The sequence below is a fragment of the Mytilus trossulus genome, chromosome 9 (assembly GCF_036588685.1).
Source record: "Mytilus trossulus isolate FHL-02 chromosome 9, PNRI_Mtr1.1.1.hap1, whole genome shotgun sequence".
Lineage (NCBI taxonomy): Eukaryota > Metazoa > Mollusca > Bivalvia > Mytilida > Mytilidae > Mytilus > Mytilus trossulus.
In genome coordinates, this window is record NC_086381.1 from 67,268,444 (window position 1) to 67,293,444 (window position 25,001).

The window sequence follows — 25,001 nt, forward strand, 5'->3', positions numbered from 1 at the left end:
AATTTGACCAAAATTGTCAATTGACCCCTTAAGGAGTTATTGCCCTTTAAAGACTTTTTCACAATTTGTTCATCATGTTGACTTACTTTAAAAAATCTTCTCCTTTGAAACTGCTGTATCAATTTCAGCCAAACTTAGGCTAAATGAGTTTCAGAGTATCTAGTATAAATATATATTTTATTTCCTTGTATGTCAAGAAACATAGCTCCTATGGCTAAAATAGAACATAGGAGAAAATGATTTTTTTTTGCTTTTGAAGAAAATAGGACGATTCAAAGAACATTTAAATAAATTGAAAAGCCAAAATAATCATTGATGAGAGATTTAACCAAAAAAATTAAGGCGAGCGATTCAGGCTCTTGAGAGCCTCTTGTTTCTATGGTCGGGTTGTTGTCTCTTTGACACATTTTCCATTTCCATTCTCAATTTTATTGTTTCTTCTAATGCACATTTTCTGTTCTTGTAAGTGAAATATCTATTATAAGACATTACTCTAGAATTTCCATATACCATCATGTGTATACCAGAAATAAGATGAATACTGATTCATACCTTTTTAGTTTAAGGTTTAGGAAAGACTTATCTAAAAATGACCAGAACATCATTTTATCACCCAAGCATATCATTTGGCATTGATAAAAAGGCAGATGTTGTAATGGAAAATATTAATCAGCTTCATAGACACATGCTTGTTTATGATAAGTTTGATACACTCCAATGTACAGATAAATATGGACATGTGTCAATGATATATAACGGACTTATCATTTTATTCATATACATTATGTAATACCAGTTGGGATCCTAAGCCTTAAAAAGTCAGAGTACCTTGAGCCAGTTATCCAGTGGTTGTAATGGGTTGCTGTCTGTTGTAATTGATTTTCTGTAGTATTTCAAATAGGCAACACATTATACATTATTGTAGTAACTGAGTCATTACTTAAAGGTTCATCCATTATCTTGTGACTTGTCTGCCATGTACATCAATAGAAAGCTTATTAAGAAACTGATGATGGCCAATGGCCAAGTACACGTTATTGGTTTTTTTAACAGATCAAGGGGGTTGGCTGTTTTTTTCTCTCAAAAAATTCTTTCAAACCATTCCACAATTTTTTTCATTACCAACCTTTTATAGCTGAGCCTAATGGATTGGGTTTTGATCATAACTTTGACCTGTTTTTGTTCTAATCATTGATATATGCCATAATAGTCTTTGGTGGAAATTTGTCTCATTAGCACATAGGCAATTTTATCACATCTCCATATTTCCATACTAAATAACTTAAACAAAAATTCTGACTTCATACTTATTTTTTTTATTATTTTCCTGGCACTATAATGCTGAGATTGAACAAAAAGACATTATAATACATTCTGGTAAAAAGTTTATTGAACATATATATGACACATACAATAAATACACCGTGAAACATGTACAATATGGAATGAGGAAAGGGCATTAGATGCTTAATACTTCGGATTCACCTATATTCATTGGTACAAATTTTAAATTAATTTTATAGATTTGCAAGCAAGTGTATAGAAAATTGATAATTGGTTAGTAATTTAAATTGTGATTCAGCTTTACACATAAAATTCATGAAAATTGTTATTCAAAATATGAATTATTCATATTTCCTCTCTGCCAATGTGGCAAGTTTTCCAAAGAATGTGACCACTGTTTAGTTTTGTTGTAATTCATATGTTCAAGTTATTTACATGTATAATACAGAAACTTAACATACAGTTTGCACATGCACAAATTATAAAACACATTTTCTCTTGCAGTCCACCAAAGTTCAAACAAAATTTACAACCATACACAATTAAACACACAATTGATCATTCTTACTTTATTTTAACAAAGAAATTCAATCATTTTACAATAAGGATGTTTCAAAATCCTAAAAGACCACAGTGAAATGTTTTAGATTTACATGAAAATTATTTATAATATTTAAATCTAATAAGAATACTTAGAATTAATTCATTTTTGTTTCTTAAAGGTGGAACATTTTTTTGTTACCATTATTTTAGTTTATGAATGTGCAATACATTGGTACATCATTATAATTTTTTTACAGAAATTTCGGTGGTATGTTCAAAACGAAATACTTTCATTTACAAAATACATTTTGAGACTATGATTACTATCTGTAATAGCAACAATTATATACTTCATAAACAATAAAATCATGAACACATTTTGGATAAAAATGAAAGACATCTAGCACCATTTAAACACTTTAAGGATTTTGTCTGTCAGGGCTGCAAGATAAGTCATATTATTTGTTTTTATTGCACAGATATCTAATACAGCGCCATCTGTCCGTAATCTCTGTTTCAGCTGACTTTTCCCACAGTCCCATATATGCAGCTGCAATGAAAAAGGAGAACATGATTAATATACATCATACATTAGTGAGTCAAAAAGTATTATTTCCGAAAAAAAATTACATCTTTTTCAAAATCTTTTAAAAAAGAAGGAATCCTATCAAAACTATATGCAACACTGTTTTTAACCTTCATTTTGATTGGATAATGTCACCAATTTACATGGCATAAATTCCAAACAAATGCTATGAAAACATCTGATGTCATATGGCAGATTTCAAATGTATGCTATGACGTTACATTTTGTCAGTTTCATTTGAATGGAGATAAGAATATTGAACTTTAAGCTGGAACTGCATCATTTGGGGATGTGATGGTTGCAAATACCTGTTTACTTACTGGCCCCACTTACATGTCACCAGTAAACTTAATTTGCCACCATCAATCACCAATTGATGCCATAGAAACTTAAAACACAACTCAGTTATCTCCTAAATGAAATGCTTGCTTTTCTGGAAATGTATGGCATAAAAGTTAATGAAAGGTACTTAATATTTGTTTAGGGGCCAGCTGAAGGACCCCTCCGGGATGGGGAATTTCTCGCTACATTGAAGACCTGTTGGTGACCTTCTGCTGTTGTTTTTTTATTTGGTCAGGTTGTTGTCTCTTTGACACATTCCCCATTTCCATTCTCAATTTTACTTTTTTGTTTTTATTATGATGATAAGCAATAACATTAACAGTACCAATTTTCCTGCAACAGATGCGCATTTCGACAATACATGTTTCTTCATTTATGCTCGTGGCCAAAATATTTGAAAACCAAAACTTATATTAAAGATGAAGAGCTATAATCCAACCTATTCCTAGGGCAATGCAAATTGACTAAATGGGGAACAATGGGCACATTGCAGAAAAAGCAAGTTAGTTTGAGAAATATTTTGACAATTAAATTGGTAGATTCTAATCCCCTTCTTATTTCATAGCAACTCATTAGAACAAACAAAATTCCCGTTCTTTTTTTTCAAATGATTGAAAAGTATTTGCCAATGACATACCTGCCAACTTTTAAAATCTCCAAGGACATAATGCTCTTGTTAAATTGTTGTACGCGTGTTTTTTTCTACTTCTATATTGTCTGAATGAGTATGTGTGTGCTTTAAATACCTCAATCATTTAAATGCCTGTTATGAGGTGTTCAGTTTTTAAAATTAAGAATTTCAAAATAAAGGTCAATACCTCTAATGGGGAATATCCCCCACAAACTGGGATGGTTTATATGTTCACATGATACCTACCGATTGTGTAGATTCCTCTCCAGCACATACAAGCATATTATTTTCCATAGTTGGATGAGGTAATAACACAGATTTACTCAGTAAAGTTTGTGTACGTCCCGCATGGAATGTTTGTACAATATCACAGGAACACGACATATCTAATGTTGTAGGATCACCACTAATGTTTACACAATTCATTTCACATAACTGATGACGAACTGCGGCATGTTTTTGTGAAGGTTTGAAACTACACAACAAATGTCTTGTATTTGGTTCAAAACACTGACTTGATAAACTCCCTGCAATAAGTAATAATAAAAACATGTTGTCATAATGTTAAAGATACATTGTAGTTTGTTGAAAATTATATATATTTAACAGTAAATTTGTTATTTATAATACCTAAAATATTCAGAGATTTTTAAAAAACAACTAACAATTTTGTAATTTCATAATATCCTTGTATTGAGATAACTGAAAGGCCAAAAAAAATATGTGTCTGGTTACATCATAAAAATAAATAGGGTAGGTAGGTTTGGTATTTCCATTTTTTTTTTGCGCCATGATTTTGAGATGTGCAGTCCATCTTGATGTGGGCCAAGTTGTCCATGGGCAGAGTTTACCTGTATTTTTGATGACTGGATTATTTCCCTTTATTATTGATTGGGAAAAAATGGTGACAAAATGTTGTTTTCATCACCTGAGTCACGAATTTCCTTAAAACAGCTATCATTTTCATCATTGTTCATGAACATTGGGATGTGTCAGGCAACACTATCTTCACTTGTAACACGGGTTCAGTTTATTTTTCACTTTACGACGGAAATAAGATGGCATAGGGTCGGCGCTCAAAATAGGGTCGGTCAGGTAACCATAAACAGACATTTTTTTTTGCCTAATAGAATGATACATCTGTAATAAATTTTCTTTATATTGGCTTTCTGTCTGACATGATGGTTTACAAGATAACAAAAAATTACACCATAATTTTCAAGATCTAAAAAGTTTCTTCCTATTTTCCCACACACATGGGACTATTTTTCAAAATAGTTCTGTTTTTCATTCAAAAATATGTAATTTTTCTGGGAGTCATCTCGAGCATAAAATTACTTTTCTGTGACATATGTTATACCATTTCTCTTTATTGTACCAGTACATTCATTAACTGAAGCAATTAAATCTCATGCTTGTCAAAGGGAGATAACTCTAGATTTATAACTAACATAAATTGTTTTTACAACTTTATATGACCTTACCCTCAACAGGTAATATATGTAGTTTGTGTTGGTCTTGCTTCTTCTCATAGAAGCTAACTTTATCAAGCTGACCTACCAAAAGACCACCACATCTGAAATACAAAATGTATAATTTTAAAACAAAGTAGGTTCAAAGCCATTCTAAAACTTGCTGTGAGGTGAATGTTTTTCATAGTATTGCCTCAACTGTTTTGGGCATCAGTTGAAACTTGATTGTTATTAGCAAATGTTAAGAGCAGTATCAGATATTTTGTACTGTGTATTTTTTTATTTTCTTTGCTACCTAGTCTTGTTGATTGAGGAAGACTTGGATATTGTTTTGATTTTCATAATTAGCTAATGTCTGCATATATTCCAATAGAAAATTTGAAGCTCTTTGATAATTTTAATTTTTATCAATGAGATCTGCTAAAATAGGTATCCAACAAATAATAATGACTACACAATATAAGGTCCATGTATAGATTGTCAATATAAAATAAATGAGTCATGGGACACCCATGTAATATAATGTTCAATGATGTTATAAAGGGGTATAACTAGAGGACGGTAAAAGTGATGCCAGCAAGTTCAACCTCATCTGTGTTCTGTGGTAATAGGCATTGTGTATTAATTTATTAATATTTGGTTGAGCCAAACAACAGTAAGAGAACCAAAACTAATTTCTTACAGACGGACAAGAGTAACACTTGATACCCCCTTCTGTGACAGCATACAAATACAATTAGAGAGGTTACAAAAAATTTCAAATAATTTAATACATGTGTTCTGTAGTAAAACATATGTATAAAGAATTCAGTACAAATACATTAAGAAAATCTTAGTGGGAAAGAACCAAATCAAGCACTTACCTAAACATAGCATTCATATCACTAGGTACATACTGAAGTGAGGCTACAGGTGACCTACTTCCTTCAGTATTCAATTCTTGGACATGCTCAATTGTGTTACGTATATCATACTCTAACACACAACCATTCTGCATGCCAACATAGAAGAAGTTTCTATCATCAGCATTCCAAACACAACTCCAGGACGGTAACTGGGTTTCATATCTGTAAAATAAACAAGGAATTTTCATGATTATAGAGGGTTATATTTGCAAATTTTGAGATTACAATCATTCATAAATTGTTTTTCTCAAGTGAATTTTATCTTAAAAATGAAGATCAGAATCATGCACAAAAAATATGTGAAAAACAAGCCAATCCGTGTGCTGCTACTCACTAATGATACCCCTGTCCGCTAAAAGTATAAGGTTAACAGAAAGTTGTTGAGTGATGAATCTGAAAATGCATCACTCAATGCACAGTATAATTTACTCATATAAAGCCTGAAACCAAATTTCAAAAATCCTTACAATGTAGTAATTTAGAAAGTTGCGACGAAAAATATTCATGGAACAGATATACGGACTGGCGGATGGACGGACAGATAGAAGTAAAACAGTAAACCCAGACTAGTGGATTCCATTTTCAAATAAATAGTCTTGAATTATCTTATGTTCTCTTAAGGATACTCCAATAAACACTGGCCACAACAGTCTAGTCAGTAGTTCTGACAGTTGCGTTAAAAACCAACAATTAATCAATCTTATGTTATAAATTTAATAGTAATTAAAATTCTAATCAATGACCCTAAAGTTCCAAACAAAGAGATAACAGTTTTGAAATGTTATTAAAAGGATTTTTCCTTGATCACTTTTGGCAAATGTTTTTTTCCAAACAGTACAGCTACACTTTCTATCAAAATTTCAAATATTTGTATGCTTTTAAAACAAGAGGCTCTCAAGAGCCTGAATCGCTCACCTGAATTTTTTTGGTTTAATCTCTCATCAATGATTATTTTGGCTTTTCAATTTATTTAAATGTTCTTTGAATCGTCCTATTTTCTTCAAAAGCAAAAAAAAAATCATTTTCTCCTATGTTCTATTTTAGCCATAGGAGCTATGTTTCTTGACATACAAGGAAATGAAATATAAAATTTATACTAGATACTCTGAAACTCATTTAGCCTAAATTTGGCTGAAATTGATACAGCAGTTTCAAAGGAGAAGATTTTTTAAAGTAAGTCAACATGATGAACAAATTTTGAAAAATTGTCATTAAAGGACAATAACCCCTTAAGGGGTCAATTGACAATTTTGGTCATATTAACTTATTTGTAGATCTTACTTTGCTGATCATTTTTGCTGTTTACAGTTTATCTTTATCTATAATAATATTCAAGATAATGACCAAAAACTGCAAAATTTCCTTAAAATTACCAATTAAGTGGCAGCAACCCAACAATAGTTTGTTTGATTCATCTGAAAATTTCAGGGCTGATAGATCTTGATCTAATGAACATTTTTACCCCATGTCAGATTTGCTCTAAATGCTTTCGTTTTTGAGATATAAGCCAAAAACTGCATTTGACCCCTATGTTCTATTTTAAGTAACGGCCGCCATGTTTTTTGACGGATCAAAAATCGAAGCGCACACTTTGAGCAGGATATACTAAGGAACAATCATGCTAAGTTTCATTCAAATCCATTCAGTAGTTTCAGAGGAGAATGTTTGAAAATTTGTTAACGACGAAGACGACGGACGCCAAGTGATGAGAAAAGCTCACATGGCCTTTTAGGCCAGGTGAGCTAAAAACATGAAACGTTTTTTTTTTTTTTTAGACATATGCAATTAAATAAATATTTTACAAAGAAGGAGATTGCAATAAATTTATATTGTTATGCAAATAACAGTTATCAAAAGTATTTGAATGGAATATCCCTAAAGAAATTACAGTATTAACAATATGCAATTCTTATTTTAACACTTATGAGAATATAATTTATTTGTATGAACACAACATATATAATCTACAATGAAAAGTCTATCATAAAAATTTGCTAAAGTACATCATTTCTTAAAAGTTTTAAAATCTAATCTTGTAGTATTCTTAAACACACGAAATATACAAAACAATGTTACAATTTCCTATTCCGATATGCTCATAAGTAAAAATGTTTGTTTCAAACAATAATCTTACGTTTGTACGACAGCATTACTTATAACACTGGTCATCTTGACCGTCTTGTCTAAAGCACAGCTCAGTAATATGCCATCATCTACGTTAGGATGGAAACTTACATCACGGATAGTCTTACTGTGGATAGTTAGATACTGAGAAGTTTTGAAATCCAGCGTACTTATCTGAAAAGAAGATATTATATGTCAACAAGTAAAACTGTGATCCACTGCTATTTTGATGATGATGATAAATCATAATGCCTAATATCCTGCAGCAAATCAAAAGGACTAGAACATGTTTATCATAATATAATATGAATACAGCTTTGTAGCTAACTTACGAGACCAATGCTTAAAGGAAATCAGTTGACAGGAAGTTGATGAGTGATAAATCTAAATATGCTTCACACAGGAAGGAATGTTAACATGAAGACTGATAACAAAATTTAGAACTCTGATTTGCAGTTCCTGTAAAAAATGCAAAATAATTTCATATCTTATATATATATCTACACACAATATTTCTGAAATCAAAAAAAATAATCTCACATTTTTGTCCAGACTTATTCAATAACAAATGCACACAATATTTTCTTAATTTACAGTTATAAAATCTATATTTACCTATAAATTTAAAGTATTCATAACAAGACACGCACCTTTTTAATTCCAAATCCTGGAAAGAGAGAACTTGCTGACGGCTGAGATACAACCAGTGTGGCTAATGATGGACTGTAAGCCATCACACGACAGTTCCCACCCTGAAAGAAAGAGAGAACTTGCTGACGGCTGAGATACAACCAGAGTGGCTAATGATGGACTGTAAGCCATCACACGACAGTTCCCACCCTGAAAGAAAGAGAGAACTTGCTGTCGGCTGAGATACAACCAGAGTGGCTAATGATGGACTGTAAGCCATCACACGACAGTTCCCACCCTGAAAGAAAGAGAGAACTTGCTGACGGCTGAGATACAACCAGAGTGGCTAATGATGGACTGTAAGCCATCACACGACAGTTCCCACCCTGAAAGAAAGAGAGAACTTGCTGACGGCTGAGATACAACCAGAGTGGCTAATGATGGACTGTAAGCCATCACACGACAGTTCCCACCCTGAAAGAAAGAGAGAACTTGCTGACGGCTGAGATACAACCAGAGTGGCTAATGATGGACTGTATGCCATCACACGACAGTTCCCACCCTGAAAGAAAGAGAGAACTTGCTGACGGCTGAGATACAACCAGAGTGGCTAATGATGGACTGTAAGCCATCACACGACAGTTCCCACCCTGAAAGAAAGAGAGAACTTGCTGACGGCTGAGATACAACCAGTGTGGCTAATGATGGACTGTAAGCCATCACACGACAGTTCCCACCCTGAAAGAAAGAGAGAACTTGCTGACGGCTGAGATACAACCAGAGTGGCTAATGATGGACTGTAAGCCATCACACGACAGTTCCCACCCTGAAAGAAAGAGAGAACTTGCTGAAGGCTGAGATACAACCAGAGTGGCTAATGATGGACTGTATGCCATCACACGACAGTTCCCACCCTGAAACAAATATAGTTTTTCAATCTAATAATGATCATGAGGGAATTCAGATGTCATGTATTTGCATAGAAAACATGTCTGCTTTTACCAATTTTCATTGCATCTTCTGGACTTTTCTATTTTCTATTCATTTATAAACTTTAATCAAAACCAAGATTTCCCTTCTTTTTCAATTTCCTTCAAAAATAATTTCTCTCATTTGATGGTATAACAGATTTTGATTTAAATTGATTTTTGGTGTTTAATTGCATTTTCAAACCTATTGGCTATATGGTGCCAGTAAGTTTTTATTTTTAAGAGAAAGCAAAAGTCTCCTGAAAGCAACCACCATTTGGCAGGATAGCTGATAAAACTAGTCAATTAAGATTGGACTCAAAATCATCCTCAAAATATGTGGGGTTCAAAATCTCACAATCTCAGTATAGAATTGCTTGTGGCACAGTAGTTGAACTATATACTTGGCCATCAAGGCCCTTGTAAAATAGAAATCCCAGCAAATTCAGTCGTATCCCTTACAGTGCAAGAAAACAAGCTTTAGTTAATTTTGTGTTAACTCACATCCCATATTTTGATTGTTTTGTCCAAGATAAACTGTCCATCACTCTGTGTAGAGGTAGGATTATCTGATACATTTGACTGTGATGAATTTATACACATCTGTAATGGCTGTGATCTGTAAATAAAAATAATATGTGGATTTTAAAATAATAAAATGTGTCTTATTTTCATGTTCTCCAAAATAATGTGTTTCATTTTCATCATGTTCATGATTTTCAAAAATAACAATTTTTCTAATTTCAGTTCTAGTCAGCATTTTTGGAATGGAGATATGCATAGACCCAGGTGAGCTAAGACTGAACATCAAAAATAATACAGAGAATAATTTGAACTAGATATCATTGAGATGGAAGCCATCTCTGTGGGCCCCGCTGTCAATAACGTGGGGTAAATAAGTTGTATGGATAATCTGATATGAAGCATTATTTGAAGTTATTACATAGTCTCATGTGTGATTTCAATCTAAGATTTTAAGTTAAAACTGATAAATATTCTCATCTTTCTTTCATAGTATAATAGTGATATGACTGCATGATGTGAACTAATTGTTGACTACTCTAAGGTGACTTCTGGATATATGGATTGATGTTTGAACAATATGTTTAAAGGTGCTGCCCAATTGATATTTGTCACATATTTTTAGAATTATGCCTTCAATATATTATGACCCACCAAGTATAAAGTATGAAATATTAACGGTTCTCGAGAGGTAGAGCGGACAAAATTTGTTAAGAATAACGAACGGATGGACAGACCGACAGACTAACCTTAGACCTAGGATGCATACATTATGACACATTCTCTGGTGTTGGTTTATATATATGTTAAGTTGAAAATGTTTGTCAGGTATAAAGTATGAAATAATAACAGCTGTCCACTCAAAATATAGTGTGGATCAAATTTGTTAGCGATGGACAGACTAACAGACAGACAGACCTTTGACTTAGGAAGTGGTACATACATCATGACACACCCTCTGGTGTTGGTTAAAATGGATGTCAAGTATAATATTTAAAATCATAATGGTTCTCAAGATATAGAGCGGACACAATCTTCAACACAGGACACAGGATTGTCAACTGAAACCAAAGTTTTTTTGACGTTGACCTTTGACCTAAGAAGTTGTACATACATCATGACACACCCTCTGGTGGTGGTTAAAATGGATGTCAAGTATAAACTTTGAAATCATAACGGTTATCTAGATATGGAGCGGACACGATCTTCACCACAGGACACGGGGTTGTCAACTCTAAACCAAAGTTTTTGACCTTGACCTTTGACCTAGGAAGTTGTACATACATCATGACACACCCTCTGGTGTTGGTTAAAATGGATGTCAAGTATAATATTTGAAATCATAATGGTTATCTAGATATGGAGCGGACACGATCTTCACCACAGGACACGGGGTTGTCAACTAAAACCAAAGTTTTTGACCTTGACCTTTGACCTAGAAAGTTGTACATACAACATGACACACCCTCTGGTGTTGGTTGATAATCATGTTAAGTATTAAGTATGAAATCATAATGGTTCTCTAGATATGGAGCGGACACGAAAGTGTTACGGACGGACGGACAGACGGACGGACAGACTGATCACTATAGGGCTACCCGACTTTTAGTCGGGGCCCTAATTTAAAACTGATAAATATTCTCATCTTTCTTTCATAGTATAATAGTGATATGACTGCATGATGTGAACTAATTGTTGACTACTCTAAGGTGACTTCTGGATATATGGATTGATGTTTGAACAATATGTTTAAAGGTGCTGCCCAATTGATATTTGTCACATATTTTTAGAATTATGCCTTCAATATATTATGACCCACCAAGTATAAAGTATGAAATATTAACGGTTCTCGAGAGGTAGAGCGGACAAAATTTGTTAAGAATAACGAACGGATGGACAGACCGACAGACTGACCTTAGACCTAGGATGCATACATTATGACACATTCTCTGGTGTTGGTTTATATATATGTTAAGTTGAAAATGTTTGTCAGGTTTAAAGTATGAAATAATAACAGCTGTCCACTCAAAATATAGTGTGGATCAAATTTGTTAGCGATGGACAGACCAACAGACAGACAGACCTTTGACTTAGGAAGTGGTACATACATCATGACACACCCTCTGGTGTTGGTTAAAATGGATGTCAAGTATAATATTTAAAATCATAATGGTTCTCAAGATATAGAGCGGACACAATCTTCAACACAGGACACAGGATTGTCAACTGAAACCAAAGTTTTTTTGACGTTGACCTTTGACCTAAGAAGTTGTACATACATCATGACACACCCTCTGGTGGTGGTTAAAATGGATGTCAAGTATAAACTTTGAAATCATAACGGTTATCTAGATATGGAGCGGACACGATCTTCACCACAGGACACGGGGTTGTCAACTCTAAACCAAAGTTTTTGACCTTGACCTTTGACCTAGGAAGTTGTACATACATCATGACACACCCTCTGGTGTTGGTTAAAATGGATGTCAAGTATAATATTTGAAATCATAATGGTTATCTAGATATGGAGCGGACACGATCTTCACCACAGGACACGGGGTTGTCAACTAAAACCAAAGTTTTTGACCTTGACCTTTGACCTAGAAAGTTGTACATACAACATGACACACCCTCTGGTGTTGGTTGATAATCATGTAAAGTATTAAGTATGAAATCATAATGGTTCTCTAGATATGGAGCGGACACCAAAGTGTTACGGACGGACGGACAGACGGACAGACGGACAGACGGACGGACAGACTGATCACTATAGGGCTACCCGACTTTTAGTCGGGGCCCTAATTAAAAAGAATTTACTTATTTAGAAGAATTTGTAAAGATTTTCAACATTTTTACATATTTAAACGAAAACTTCCAGACCTAAAGTAATTTGCCGTTTCAGAATCTAATGCATTCTGGGAAATATTTTGAAAAGCATACACCAAAACTTTGTGATAGGTTTAAAACGTGATAAACAATAGAAATTCAACCATTGATGTAACGTTATTTTCATTTTGGTCCTTTAGATTCTGAAAAGGTGAATTGAATGTATCTGTATATAAACTTGAAGAAACAGAACCCAGAGCCCTGAACATATGAAAATTAATTCAGTAGTTGTTGTTTCTTGCTACTTGTCGTATTTGTTTTCCATTTGTTGTTTTGAACTAAAATAAGACCAGGGCTTCCAAAATTTTTCTGAGCCAGCCGGACATTTTATATCTGATCCGAATTTTAATCCCCAAGACTAAGTCACAAAAGGCAATTATGGTAATCAGATGGCCATCCCAATGATTGACGTTAAATTAAAACCAGATGCTCCGCAGGGCGTAGCTTTATACGACCGCAGAGGTTGAACCCTGAACGGTTGGGGAAAGTATGGACACAACATTCAAGCTGGATTCAGCTCTAAATTTGGATTGTGATTAAATAGTTGACACAGCATAGGTTTCTGACACAGAATGAATGTGTTCTAATGAACTTAAAATTTTTGTTTTCTCTTAGAGCAAATTCACTATGCTGTTGAATATTAATCCTCTCAAAAAAATGTTTGAAGAAATTTTCTTTTTTAAATGACAAAAATTGAACCAAATTTTTTAATCACATCCCCCTTTCCCTTATTCCAAAACTAATCTCAATTAAAATATTCTAATGGAGTTTGCAACAATAACTACTCATTTAAATACATCATAAAATATTAAGATGTAAAAAAACAGCTTGTTATCACTTAATAGTAAAGATTATTTAAATTTATCAGTGGGTAGTAAAAAGTGAATATACATCGTATATTGTATATAACAAAGATTTAAGTTGATTCTGGACAAAGAAAGATAACTCCAATTAAAAAAAAATCTTGCTATTGCACTATATTGTGCAATAAGATATTTCTTGCTTACTATTCTGGACAAAGAAAGATAACTCTAATTAAAAAAAAATTGCTATTTCACAATATTGTGCAATTAGCAAATGATTAGATATTTCTTGCCATTGCGCAATACTGTGCAATTGAAAAGACTTGCTATTGCACAATACTTAATATAATAATTTTAGATCCTGATTTGGACCAACTTGAAAACTGGGCCCATAATCAAAAATTTAAGTACATGTTTAGATTCAGCATATCAAAGAGGCCCAAGAATTCAATTTTTGTTAAAATCAAACTTAGTTTAATTTTGGACTCTTTGGACTTTAATGTAGACCAATTTGAAAACAGGACCAAAAATGAAGAATCTACATACACAGTTATATTTGGCATATCAAAGAACCCCATTTATTCAATTTTTGATGAAATCAAACAAAGTTTAATTTTGTGGACCCCGATTTGGACCAACTTGAAAACTGGGCCAATAATCAAGAATCTAAGTACATTTTTAGATTCAACATATCAAAGAACCCAACCGATTCATTTTTTGTCAAAATCAAACTAAGTTTAATTTTGGACCCTTTGGACCTTAATGTAGACCAATTTGAAAACGGGACCAAAAGTTCTACATCCACAGTTAGATTCGGCATATCAAAGAACCCCAATTATTCAATTTTGATGAAATCAAACAAAGTTTAATTTTGGACCCTTTGGGCCCCTTTTTCCTAAACTGTTGGGACCAAAACTCCCAAAATCAATATCAACCTTCCTTTTATGGTCATAAACCTTGTGTTTAAATTTCATAGATTTCTATTTACTTATACTAAAGTTATAGTGCGAAAACCAAGAAAATGCTTATTTGGGCCCTTTTTGGCCCCTAATTCCTAAAATGTTGGGACCAAAACTCCCAAAATCAATAACAACCTTCCTTTTATGGTCATAAACCTTGTGTTAAAATTTCATAGATTTCTATTTACTTATACTAAAGTTAGAGTGCGAAAACTAAAAATATTCGGACGACGACGACGACGCAGACGACGCCAACGTGATAGCAATATACGACAAATTTTTTTTCAAAATTTGTGGTCGTATAAAGATATTAAACTTTACTTTGATATGAATTTGATCTTCTGACATAAACTGTTAAAATTGGCATTGCATCATTCAAAGTGTGCACATCAGCGTGCTCATATCTGCATTAGACACTTTATTTGTGCGAACTGACGTTGTCTAGAACTTTATTTTCGTTTTTAAAGTCACATTTTTTAAAACCGGATGTTGACTTGACAATGGTAAAACATGGACCATAAACGGATACCTAAAAATCCGTGTACGTTTACATAGCATGACTGAGCGAAGAAGCTCTTTCCACGTTATTTCTTCAACAAAATACTTGAAATGAACATTAGGTACAGGTGTCAATGATAGTTTTAGAATTTTAAAGAAATGTAGGATGCATAATTGAATTTCCCACCTGTGCACAAGCGCACACTTGTTCTTGTTCATACAACGTAGTTCTGACGATTTTTTCATGTAAAACCTTTTTAAATGTTTCATCAAATCAAGTTTATAAATGTATTTATTATGAATCTGATCTTTTGGACTAAGTCAATTAGATACAAACCGCTGAAATGTACAAAAGTAATTGTGAATGGATACAATGTCCGATGTCCGGTACTGAAATTAGTTTACCTGTCACCTGAACAGGTATAGTTTTCAGCTGTCCAACAACTAATTAGCCTTGATTAAAATTAGAAAGGATTGAGGTAAGGGTTGTTTTGATAGCAATTAATCAACATGTCACTTTTATGACCGAAAATGTATGGCTTTTAAAGGCAAAATGTTTGGTCAAAAAGATCGTGAATTATATTAAAATGACCGAAAAAGCCTTGAAAACTAAAAATTTTATGACCGTTTCATGCTTTTCCCAGCTGGTCTTTTACCGGACATTATACAAATGACCGGAATATATGACCGTTTTGGAAGCCCTGAATAAGACGCAAGTTTTGTGGTTATATCGTTTTACATTTGTTATTTCTGGACTTTTGTAGCTTGCTAGGAGTTACAGGTTTTAATCAATGTTGAAGGCACTACAGTGACCACCTAGATATCTTTACTTCTACATCATTTGGTCTGTTGGGGAGAGTTGTTTAATTTTCAATCATACCACATATTTATATTAAGATCAGTAAATTATCAACAAATCTCTTTCAAAACTATACCCGACATTTTGTTATGTTATCGTTATCTCTTTTAATAGCAATGATACAATATCTCCTTATATTTATATTAAGATGTATATGCCTCTATCAAAATTTACCTGACATTTTGTAGTTGTTCTCGTAACTTTGCAATCTCTGTGCGAAGCTTGTTATTGTCTCCGACAGTCATCTGATACTGCATTCTTATTTGTGCAGCTTCCATTTCACTTCTCCTCCTGCCCTCTTTTTCTTTTTCTAAGTCCTGGAGAGCTCTATCCCTTTCTGTAGTATCTACAACCTAAATATTGAACTTGTAGGTAAACATGGTAAAAACAAAGTGATTTTGAATAAAAACTCAAGGTAATGCTAAACCATTAAGAATAATTCCTCCAACATGTGCATTCTCTTCAAGAGATTGAGAGGCAGAAGACCTCACCGGGATAGTCCAATATGAAAATAATCCTCCAAATATCATGGCAAAAAAATAACAAACAACCAAAAAACCAGAAGGTACAATGTTCCTATACTGAATATTATCATATTTGTACCAACCTTTAAACATTTAGCATACAACACTCGAATGTCTTGTCTTTTAGCTTTAGCATTACACTGAGGGCACTTTCCTCCTTGACCTTTCAACCATTTATCTATACAACTAAAAATAAATTACATTTCATTGATATTACATTTCAAAAATCTGTAACCTACCTGCAAATGTTTTAAATCACCACGAAGGAATTTATGCACACACAGATCATATAAATCTGTTTTGCTTGCCATAAGAATTTTGAAACTAATAATCTTTGTTTTTTTAATTAGTTTTTTGGTTCTTAAACGTTTATTGAAATACACATGAAAGTCTGAAATTTGATTTGTTCCTACTTTTCTACATTTCCAATAAAAATGCCATCAAAACAGATCCTTGAAATCTATATTTCTCCTTATCACAATCTTATCCTCAATCATGGAGTAAGATGTTTTCAAGATCTTTTTTAATGTTGGATTGCTGTCTCCTTGACATATTCACATATCTATATTCATTTTTTTTTTTTTTTTTTTTTTTTTTTTTCCAATTACAATGCCATCAAAACAGATCCTTGAAATATATATTTCTCCTTATCATAATCTTATCCTCAATCATGGAGTAAGATGTTTTCAAGATCTTTTTTAATGTTGGATTGCTGTCTCCTTGACATATTCACATATCTATATTCATATCAACAAAAGTTAATCACAAGTTTGTATGTAGAATTATAGTGTATAACTACCTCTGTCCAAAAAGATGGCCACATTTTAATGAAGCTAGTCTGTGATTACCAGAACTTGTCCATTCTTCAAAACATATAGGACAGCACTGAAACAAAATTAATTTGTGTGTATTTTTAAATGTATAAATACTATTTGGATAGCAAATGTTTTTTCTCCTAAGGCAAAGTAACAAATGTCTTCTTTATAAGGTTTTTGAGCTTTTTATATTCCAAAATTTTAATAATGCACAATTTTTTTCCTGTACAACTAAAACTTGGCAGTGTCAAAATCTCTGCACATACTTGAAATTTGATTCTTCATAATTGAACATCAAAATACAGAAGTGCATAGTACCATTTATCGCAAAATTGTTTGTTCTTTTGACAACAATTGTTTGACGCAATTAAAAGGAATTAACTGCATCAAGGAAAATTAAGGAAAAAATTATACACGTTTAAAACGAATTATACTATAATAAACAACTCTTGTAACGGCCACTACCTGGTATTATTGAAACTAATAATTTATATAATCATGAATAACAAAAATACTGGCAATTCTCCTCCCATCTCCCCTTCCCTTAAAATGGAATAAAAGATTGCTCTTATCATTTTTCAGATGATTCAATATTTCAGGTATTTAATGCAAATAGCAGGAATTATTATGGCTATTAACTTTAAAGTGATCATACATTGCCTTCGTCCTCTGGTTCACCACCACCAGGTTTCTCTGGCGTCATTATTCTCCGTCGTTTTGGTGACCTGAAATCTCTAGGTGAATCTGTATGACCCTGAATAACCTGCACAGCATTGGTGGCTGATACAGAAGATAATACTGTAGACAGTGTTGAAGTTGCTCCTAAGTTAGGACCACCATTTCCTGCTGTTTCCATGGCAACAGATGCAGCAGATGATGTTGATGGCTGATTAGGTGAAGAGTTAGAACCACCGCTTCCAGTTGTTCCCATGTCAACTGATGCAGCAGATGTTGATGGTTGATTAGATGCAGAATGAGGAACACTACTACCTGTTGTTTCCATGGTAACAGATGTTGATGGTTGATGAGGTGAAGAATGAGGGCCACCATTACCAGTTGTTTCCATGGCAACAGATGTTGATGGCTGATTGGATGAAGATGATGATGATAAGATTGTAGATAAAGAGTTTGACGAGGATGTTGTGATGGGCTGCATGGTGATATTGTGGACAGAATCCATTGTTGTGACAGCATTTGATTGGATGGTGATGTTAGTAATGGATTCAACAGAAGTCTCTGCATTTGTTTCTAGATTCAGACTAGGAAGTGGAGGCAGGGTAATAACACCAGGTAATGTTGACCTGGATGATCTAGCATCTGAATCAACAGCTGATGCTGATCCAACAGATGGCAGCACTGGCTGGTTTTCTTCCTAAAAAATAATTATCTCATTTATACTAGTACAATGTACTTGTACCATTTCTTAAAAGATCATAAATGTCTAAATCAAAAATTAAACTCATTGTTTGATATTTACTTATCAATAATGTTGACTTAGTTTACTCAGGGGAAAAAAAACCAGAAGAAATTTAATACGGGTAGTTGAGTAGAGGGGGGGGGAGGGGTGTAAAAAAATTGCCATGGATATTACCTTTTGATTTTTAAGAAGACATGAATAAGTAATTGATGTCTAAAAATATCTTTTGAGGTTCCCTCTGTCTAGTTCCTACTACTTTTAAGGCAGACTTGAGAAAAACAAATTGAAAAGACAAGGAAATACTTTAAGTTTAAAGATCAGGCCTTGAATTCATAAAACTTTTGATTCAGCTTTTTGTACTCATACTCCAAAATCAACCAATCAAAACTCTGGATTTCATGTTGGGAGCATTATGTTTGTGCTCCGAGCACTGAGCAAAGTTTTATGACTTCAAACAGAGGACCCATCCTAAATCCCTTTTTTACAGTTCCTAATAATCAAAATAGTTTGTTTTTCAAAAAAACCAACATGCATTATATTTCAAAAGAAATTATATGAAGTATCCCCCCCTCCAACCACCACCAAATAAAATAAAAGTTAAAAATATAAATAACATGTATAGTAAATGTATCAAAAATATACAATGTACATGTAAAATAACTGAACTTATTTACAAAGAATACAAATACAACTTTTAATAATTGTGTAAAAAAAATATTGTATTCTAAAAATGACTGAAAGCTTTATGATAAATTTCCTATAAATAAAATACATGTACAAAAAAATAAATATTTGGATTATAAAAATTAAAATTTCTAATAAAATAACAGATTGGAAATGAAATGTTGATGTTACATCAGGAGTTCAATATTTATCTAATTCTGTTTATCAGTTAAGATGGTTACCTGTATCTTTATCAGTTTATGTAATTGAATCAAGGGAAATAACTCTAGTTTTTTTCTTTTATTTGTGCAAAAAAACATTTTTTTCCATTCAGTACACATTTCATTAAATCACAAACTAAGCCTTTTACTGAATGAAATTGTTTTAAACATCCCCAAGTCATAGTTATCAATTTATATTGTTACACAATTAAATCATAGAATATTTGCAAAATTTGTTCTAATGATATTTAAATATGTTAAAGCTTTGTGGAAGAAACTCAGAAATAATTTGGGTATATAAATATTATAGTAACCAGTACCATTGCCGGAATGAACCTCAGTGGTCTGGGGTGCAGGCTTCAAACCTGTAGCTGATTAGCGTCAGAGTGGTTCAATTCCACCTTTCCGGCGATTTTTAGTTTGAAAATTTTGAGAACACTTGTAAAAAGAAAATATAATGAACACCTTACGTACCAGCGGCTTTAACAACTTTTTTTAAATGAATTAATCCCAGATCAAGTTTTGGTGGTATTCATCCACATTATATTAACATGATTAATGATAAAGAAAAAATTCAGATGTAGGACTAGGAAATAATAATTTATTGTTGCCCATGAATCAGTTATGATTTGTCTCTCAATATGTATATGCTATTGATTTTAGCTCTTTAATATTATTTTTTTTGCAGCTTCCAACCCAAATTGCATTATTCTGGGACATTGCCAAGGACTCCCAAAAGATGATTTCATAGTAGCCTTTCAGAAAATCTGAGAGCCATTCAGGTTGGCCTTTCAATATAAAGGCATTAACTTCAACATGTACCTAAACAGTCTTATTTTTCTTGATTTCAAACATCAACATAAGTTGAAAATACCTCAACATTGAAATAAAGTTGTTACATTGTACTTGTTTACCATCATAAACTTGCCATACAATTTTGGGCGAAATGACGAGGGCAAAATAATATAGATTATAAACTGATCAATTACATGATTTGGAAGTGTGTCAACGTCTACTTCTACATCTTCATCATCACTGTCCTCTACGTTGACCTCTGACACAATACTGACATCTGAATCATTGTCTTCTCCCTTAAATACAACAACAATTATTGATTAATAATTCCATTTTGAATGCAACACATCCTCTGATTGGCTATAAGTATTTTGTCTAGGAAGAATATTTTACCATTTCAGCTATGCACATGTACATACTATGACATATAATGGCAAAATGGCAAAAAAAAATCCAATAAAATAAATGATATAAAACATTGTCTTAATCTTAAATAGTTTTAATTTAACAACCTCTGAATCTGGAAATAATTCTTCATCTGTCACTGCCTCCACGTCAATATCAATGTGCCGCTCGGGTGATTCTGTAACAACTATTATTTCATCATCCGAACCTTCCACATCAATGTCTGACATTATAAGTACAACCTTGAGATTAAAATTTCCATGATTTTATCTGAAACGTAAACAAATATAGAGTAGCAATACAGATCTATAGAAGCTCACATTGATTTATTAAAACTATATACAACAATATTGCAATCGTTGTTATTTCACTGCCACACTACATGTAGTAAAGGTAACATTGCTGTTGACAGTCTTCACCCTGAGTGGCAGCCCAGGCTAGTAAAATTGCTCTCGGGCCTGTAAAAATCATATCTACAGGCCAACAGAATCTAACTAAAAATTTTCAAAAATTGAGCTCCGGGCCTGTAGATTTAAAAGTTCGTCGTGAAGACTGTTGAGTCGTGTTGTCTTTATCAATGTATCTATCAGCTTGTTTGATCACTAAGACATGTCAGTCACAACTTTTGGGACTACAGATTCACCAGGCGTTGGTTCACTTTGTTTGTAATTTAAAAAATGAAAATGTACATGTGTATGCACAATTCCATGCTCTGGCTTAGTACATGTATGTTATGTATGTAGAGTTTTAAATTTTTTTAAAAAGTAGCATTTTCTTCTTCCTGGTTACGAGTCCAACTCTATTAAAGTGTTATTGCAATTGACTCTCAAATAGACAGGAGGCCAGATAAAGTTAGATTAGACAAATGTTTGAAGAAAACAAATATGTAGAGTGTAAACAGACTTTGGGTGTGAACATGCAGGGTGCAAAAGTGAAAGGGGACGAATGTGAATTGGCAGGAACAAGTTTATTTGGGAGAATGGACACAGATTCCTGGTTTTACACTGTCACATGTCTCACTAATTAGCGACAAGAAGCGTCAAGAAGTGACAAGAAGCGTCAAGAAGCGTCAAGAAGAATAATTTTAGCGACAAGAAAACATTTTTTTTTATTAAATATAAAAAAATATGCATTTAATCATTTTTAATTTAGGGGCACAAATAAATTGATAATTCTATTGATAGATGAAGAAATTAAAAATTTGCGAGGAAGGGATTGTGTAGTTTTTATTATTATATTGATACATGTAGATGAAGAAATTAAATATTTGTAAGAGCAGAGACATATATATATACACAGGAAATGTACATGCTTTAAAATGAAAAATGCAAATAAAATGAAAATAAAAACAAAGATTTGTCACCTTCCCTTTGAAGGATTTATTGAAACAAAAACATGAAATATTATTTCCTTTCTAACTGTACAATTAATTTTTCCTGATAGGACCAACGTTATCTGTGGCTTCATCCTATTAAAGGTAATACACAAAGTAGAACATCAAATGAGATTAATGAGGCACTTGTCCCTTGTTTTATTGCTACAATAACATCCAATCAACACCTTCAACTTAATACACGCGTCAGACTATACAATAGCACGCGCCAGAATATACATAATTTTAAATAGTGAACACCTGTTGAAAACTCAAGATTGTCATCAATTTCCTTTAATCTTCAATCAATATGCATAAACATGATAAATATCGTTAAATGAGGCAATACACTAAATAAAATGGATGAAAACTATTCACATTTTAATTATGTTTTCCTCTTGTTTGATTTCAGTTCTTAGTACATTTTTTTATATTTCACAATTTGTGTATGTATTTTCTGGACAATGATGCACAAATAATGCATTTTGCAAGTTTATTATATATTGTACAAATATAGTTTTAAAGACAAATTATAAGACAAATATATTATTGTTCTAAAACACAAGTAAAAGTAATACCATAATACGACAGGGTAAACTTGCTGTTATACCTAATAAAATATCATGTAAATAAATGTAGCAACTGAACTAGATCTAAGTTTCATTTTTTTTCTATCAATATTAACTTTCCTGTTGTTAAAATTGTTTTCTTTTGCATATTCTTTTAATAATTATTTGGAACAAGGACGTATGTTAGTTAAAAAATGTATACGTCCTTGTTTGGAATAAGTAGTTTTAATAAAAAAAAATGTTTTCTTGTCGCTAATATTATTCTTCTTGTCGCTTCTTGTCGCTAATTAGTGAGACCGACTGTCACTGTCCTACTGCTCTATCCCTGGTTGGAAGTGTAATTTTGGCGTGAATTGGCGGGACCAATTTTTGGGGAGAATGGACCAATTCCTGGTTTTACACTGTCACTGGCGGATTTAGGGGGTGGGCGCAGGCCCCCTTTTGAGAAAAAAAATTTGGTTGCTTATATAGGTAATAACTGAAGCGTGACGAGATCAGTCCCTCTCTTAGGCAGCCAATGGGCTCCCACTTATGAAAATTTCTGGATCCACCACTGACTGTTCTTCTAGTGCTCTATTACTGGAGGATGGTAGTGGACATTTTGTCAGGAAACTCATGCACTTAAATTAGTACCAGGGGCGGATTTAGGCGGGGGCGTGGCGGGGGCGTGGCGGGGCGGGGATGAGCCCCCCCCCCCCCTAAAATTTGCAAAGCTTGGGTTGACTCCAACATATTTAAGTATCAGAAGAGACCATTTAACCTTTTTTAACATTCAAAGTATATAAAACAGTCAGTTTAACAGAATCAACGTGATTACTAATCAACTGACCTACGCTTTATTAAAGTTCTATAAATAATTTCAAAGGAAGGTGTCAAACGCGGAGCTGCGTTTGATGACAAATATAATAGGCTTTTAGCAGTGACAGTAAAATCAAATATTACATTGTATTTGCGGTTTTTATAATCAATTTGTTTGATAATCGAAGTTCCAAAACATCCCTTACTCACTTTCACAATTTCATCATGACACGGTCAAGAAAACAGTCGGCAGGTGTGATTCTTTTATAATATCCGTAATGAAAGATAGAAATACTGTTTCAAGCGAAAGGTTACTTTATTAATTTGTCTATATTTATTTCTCACTTGCAACCTAAATATTTAGCCGAATTCTGTACCGCATTACTGTATGCTTGGGATTCCAAGAAAATAAATATAACTGCGTAAATGCATCTCATTCTGATTTTAGTTGTTTGTGACGAACACAAAAAAGTCGGGCACGACCTCCGAAAATCAAAAAAGTAAAAAACAGATAGTATGAAAGGACAATTAAAAATCGCTGGTAAAAGTAGAACTTTTCATTTGAAAAATATATTGGTCAGGTGAGCAATTGTGATCTGTCTCGTCTCACTTTGCGTCCGTCTATCTGTAGATTGTTGTCAGGTGTGGATTAAGGCGGTTTCAGCTTGAAACTTTAATTCCTCGCTAGGTTTAACACATAATAGTTCGAGGTATCTACATTTCACCCCTTCAGAAGAATATTTCAATAATTTTACCTTAAAAAAAACCTCCAAAATTTTTTCGCCTTGCTCCGCTCCGCAGAATAAATATTTGCGCCCCCCCCCCCTAACTGGAAATCCTAGATCCGCCCCTGAGTACATAGGCTGATCCAGGGGAGAAATGGTTGATTATATAGGGAATCACTGAAGCACAACTGACACGGGCCCAGCCCCTCACCTTAGGTCAGATAGAGGTCCTCCATTAATTATAAAAAAAAAGTTTTGTATCCGCCACAGATTTTTTTTTTTTTTTTTTTATCAAACCAAGTAAATTGCTTAGGACTTTGAAATCAATTAAACTGTACATGAAGACATTGTGCGTGTTTTTTTTTAATAGGAGAATAAATGATATTTGTTGTTAGCAGAATTGCATAATCGGAATAATTTTCAGGAGAAAAAAAATTAAAAAAATGGCATGTTTTTCAGGGTATTTTCCTCTCTCAAATATGACATGCTATCATTTGTATTACCTATGAATATACTGGGAAATCTATATAACCATATGCCCTCAAAACATAAAGATGCATTTGCTAGATCCAAAATAAATCAAGAGTTCAAAAATAATCATTTCATTTCAGAAAATTTACCGCTAAACACCATATTTAAAGCAATGTAAATATCCAAGACAAGCCGAAATAAAATAATCTGGGTA

General features: G+C 33.1%; 1 protein-coding gene and 1 non-coding gene across 3 annotated transcripts; one reads left to right on the top strand and one right to left on the bottom strand.

Annotated features, from left to right (window-relative positions):
- Positions 1-1,338: 1,338 nt before the first annotated feature.
- Positions 1,339-24,966, bottom strand: LOC134683287 (E3 ubiquitin-protein ligase RFWD3-like). Of its 2 annotated transcripts, none has more exons than XM_063542477.1 (14): positions 24,820-24,966; positions 20,960-21,122; positions 20,642-20,743; positions 18,007-18,723; positions 17,336-17,421; positions 16,620-16,722; positions 16,187-16,365; positions 9,990-10,104; positions 8,538-8,639; positions 7,898-8,061; positions 5,722-5,925; positions 4,871-4,962; positions 3,633-3,913; positions 1,339-2,377 (listed from the first exon to the last, which is right to left on the bottom strand). In XM_063542477.1, exons 2-14 carry the CDS (start codon positions 21,080-21,082, stop codon positions 2,228-2,230), a joined length of 2,418 nt encoding a protein of 805 aa, XP_063398547.1. In that variant the 5' UTR covers positions 21,083-21,122; positions 24,820-24,966; the 3' UTR covers positions 1,339-2,227. The 2 variants fall into 2 exon arrangements, with proteins under 2 accessions (XP_063398547.1, XP_063398548.1); XM_063542478.1 differs by having other exon boundaries at positions 24,937-24,956.
- On the top strand, positions 19,977-20,063 carry Trnastop-uca (transfer RNA opal suppressor (anticodon UCA)). Its single transcript has one exon. It is a non-coding gene; the product is annotated as a tRNA-Sec (tRNA).
- Positions 24,967-25,001: the final 35 nt, after the last annotated feature.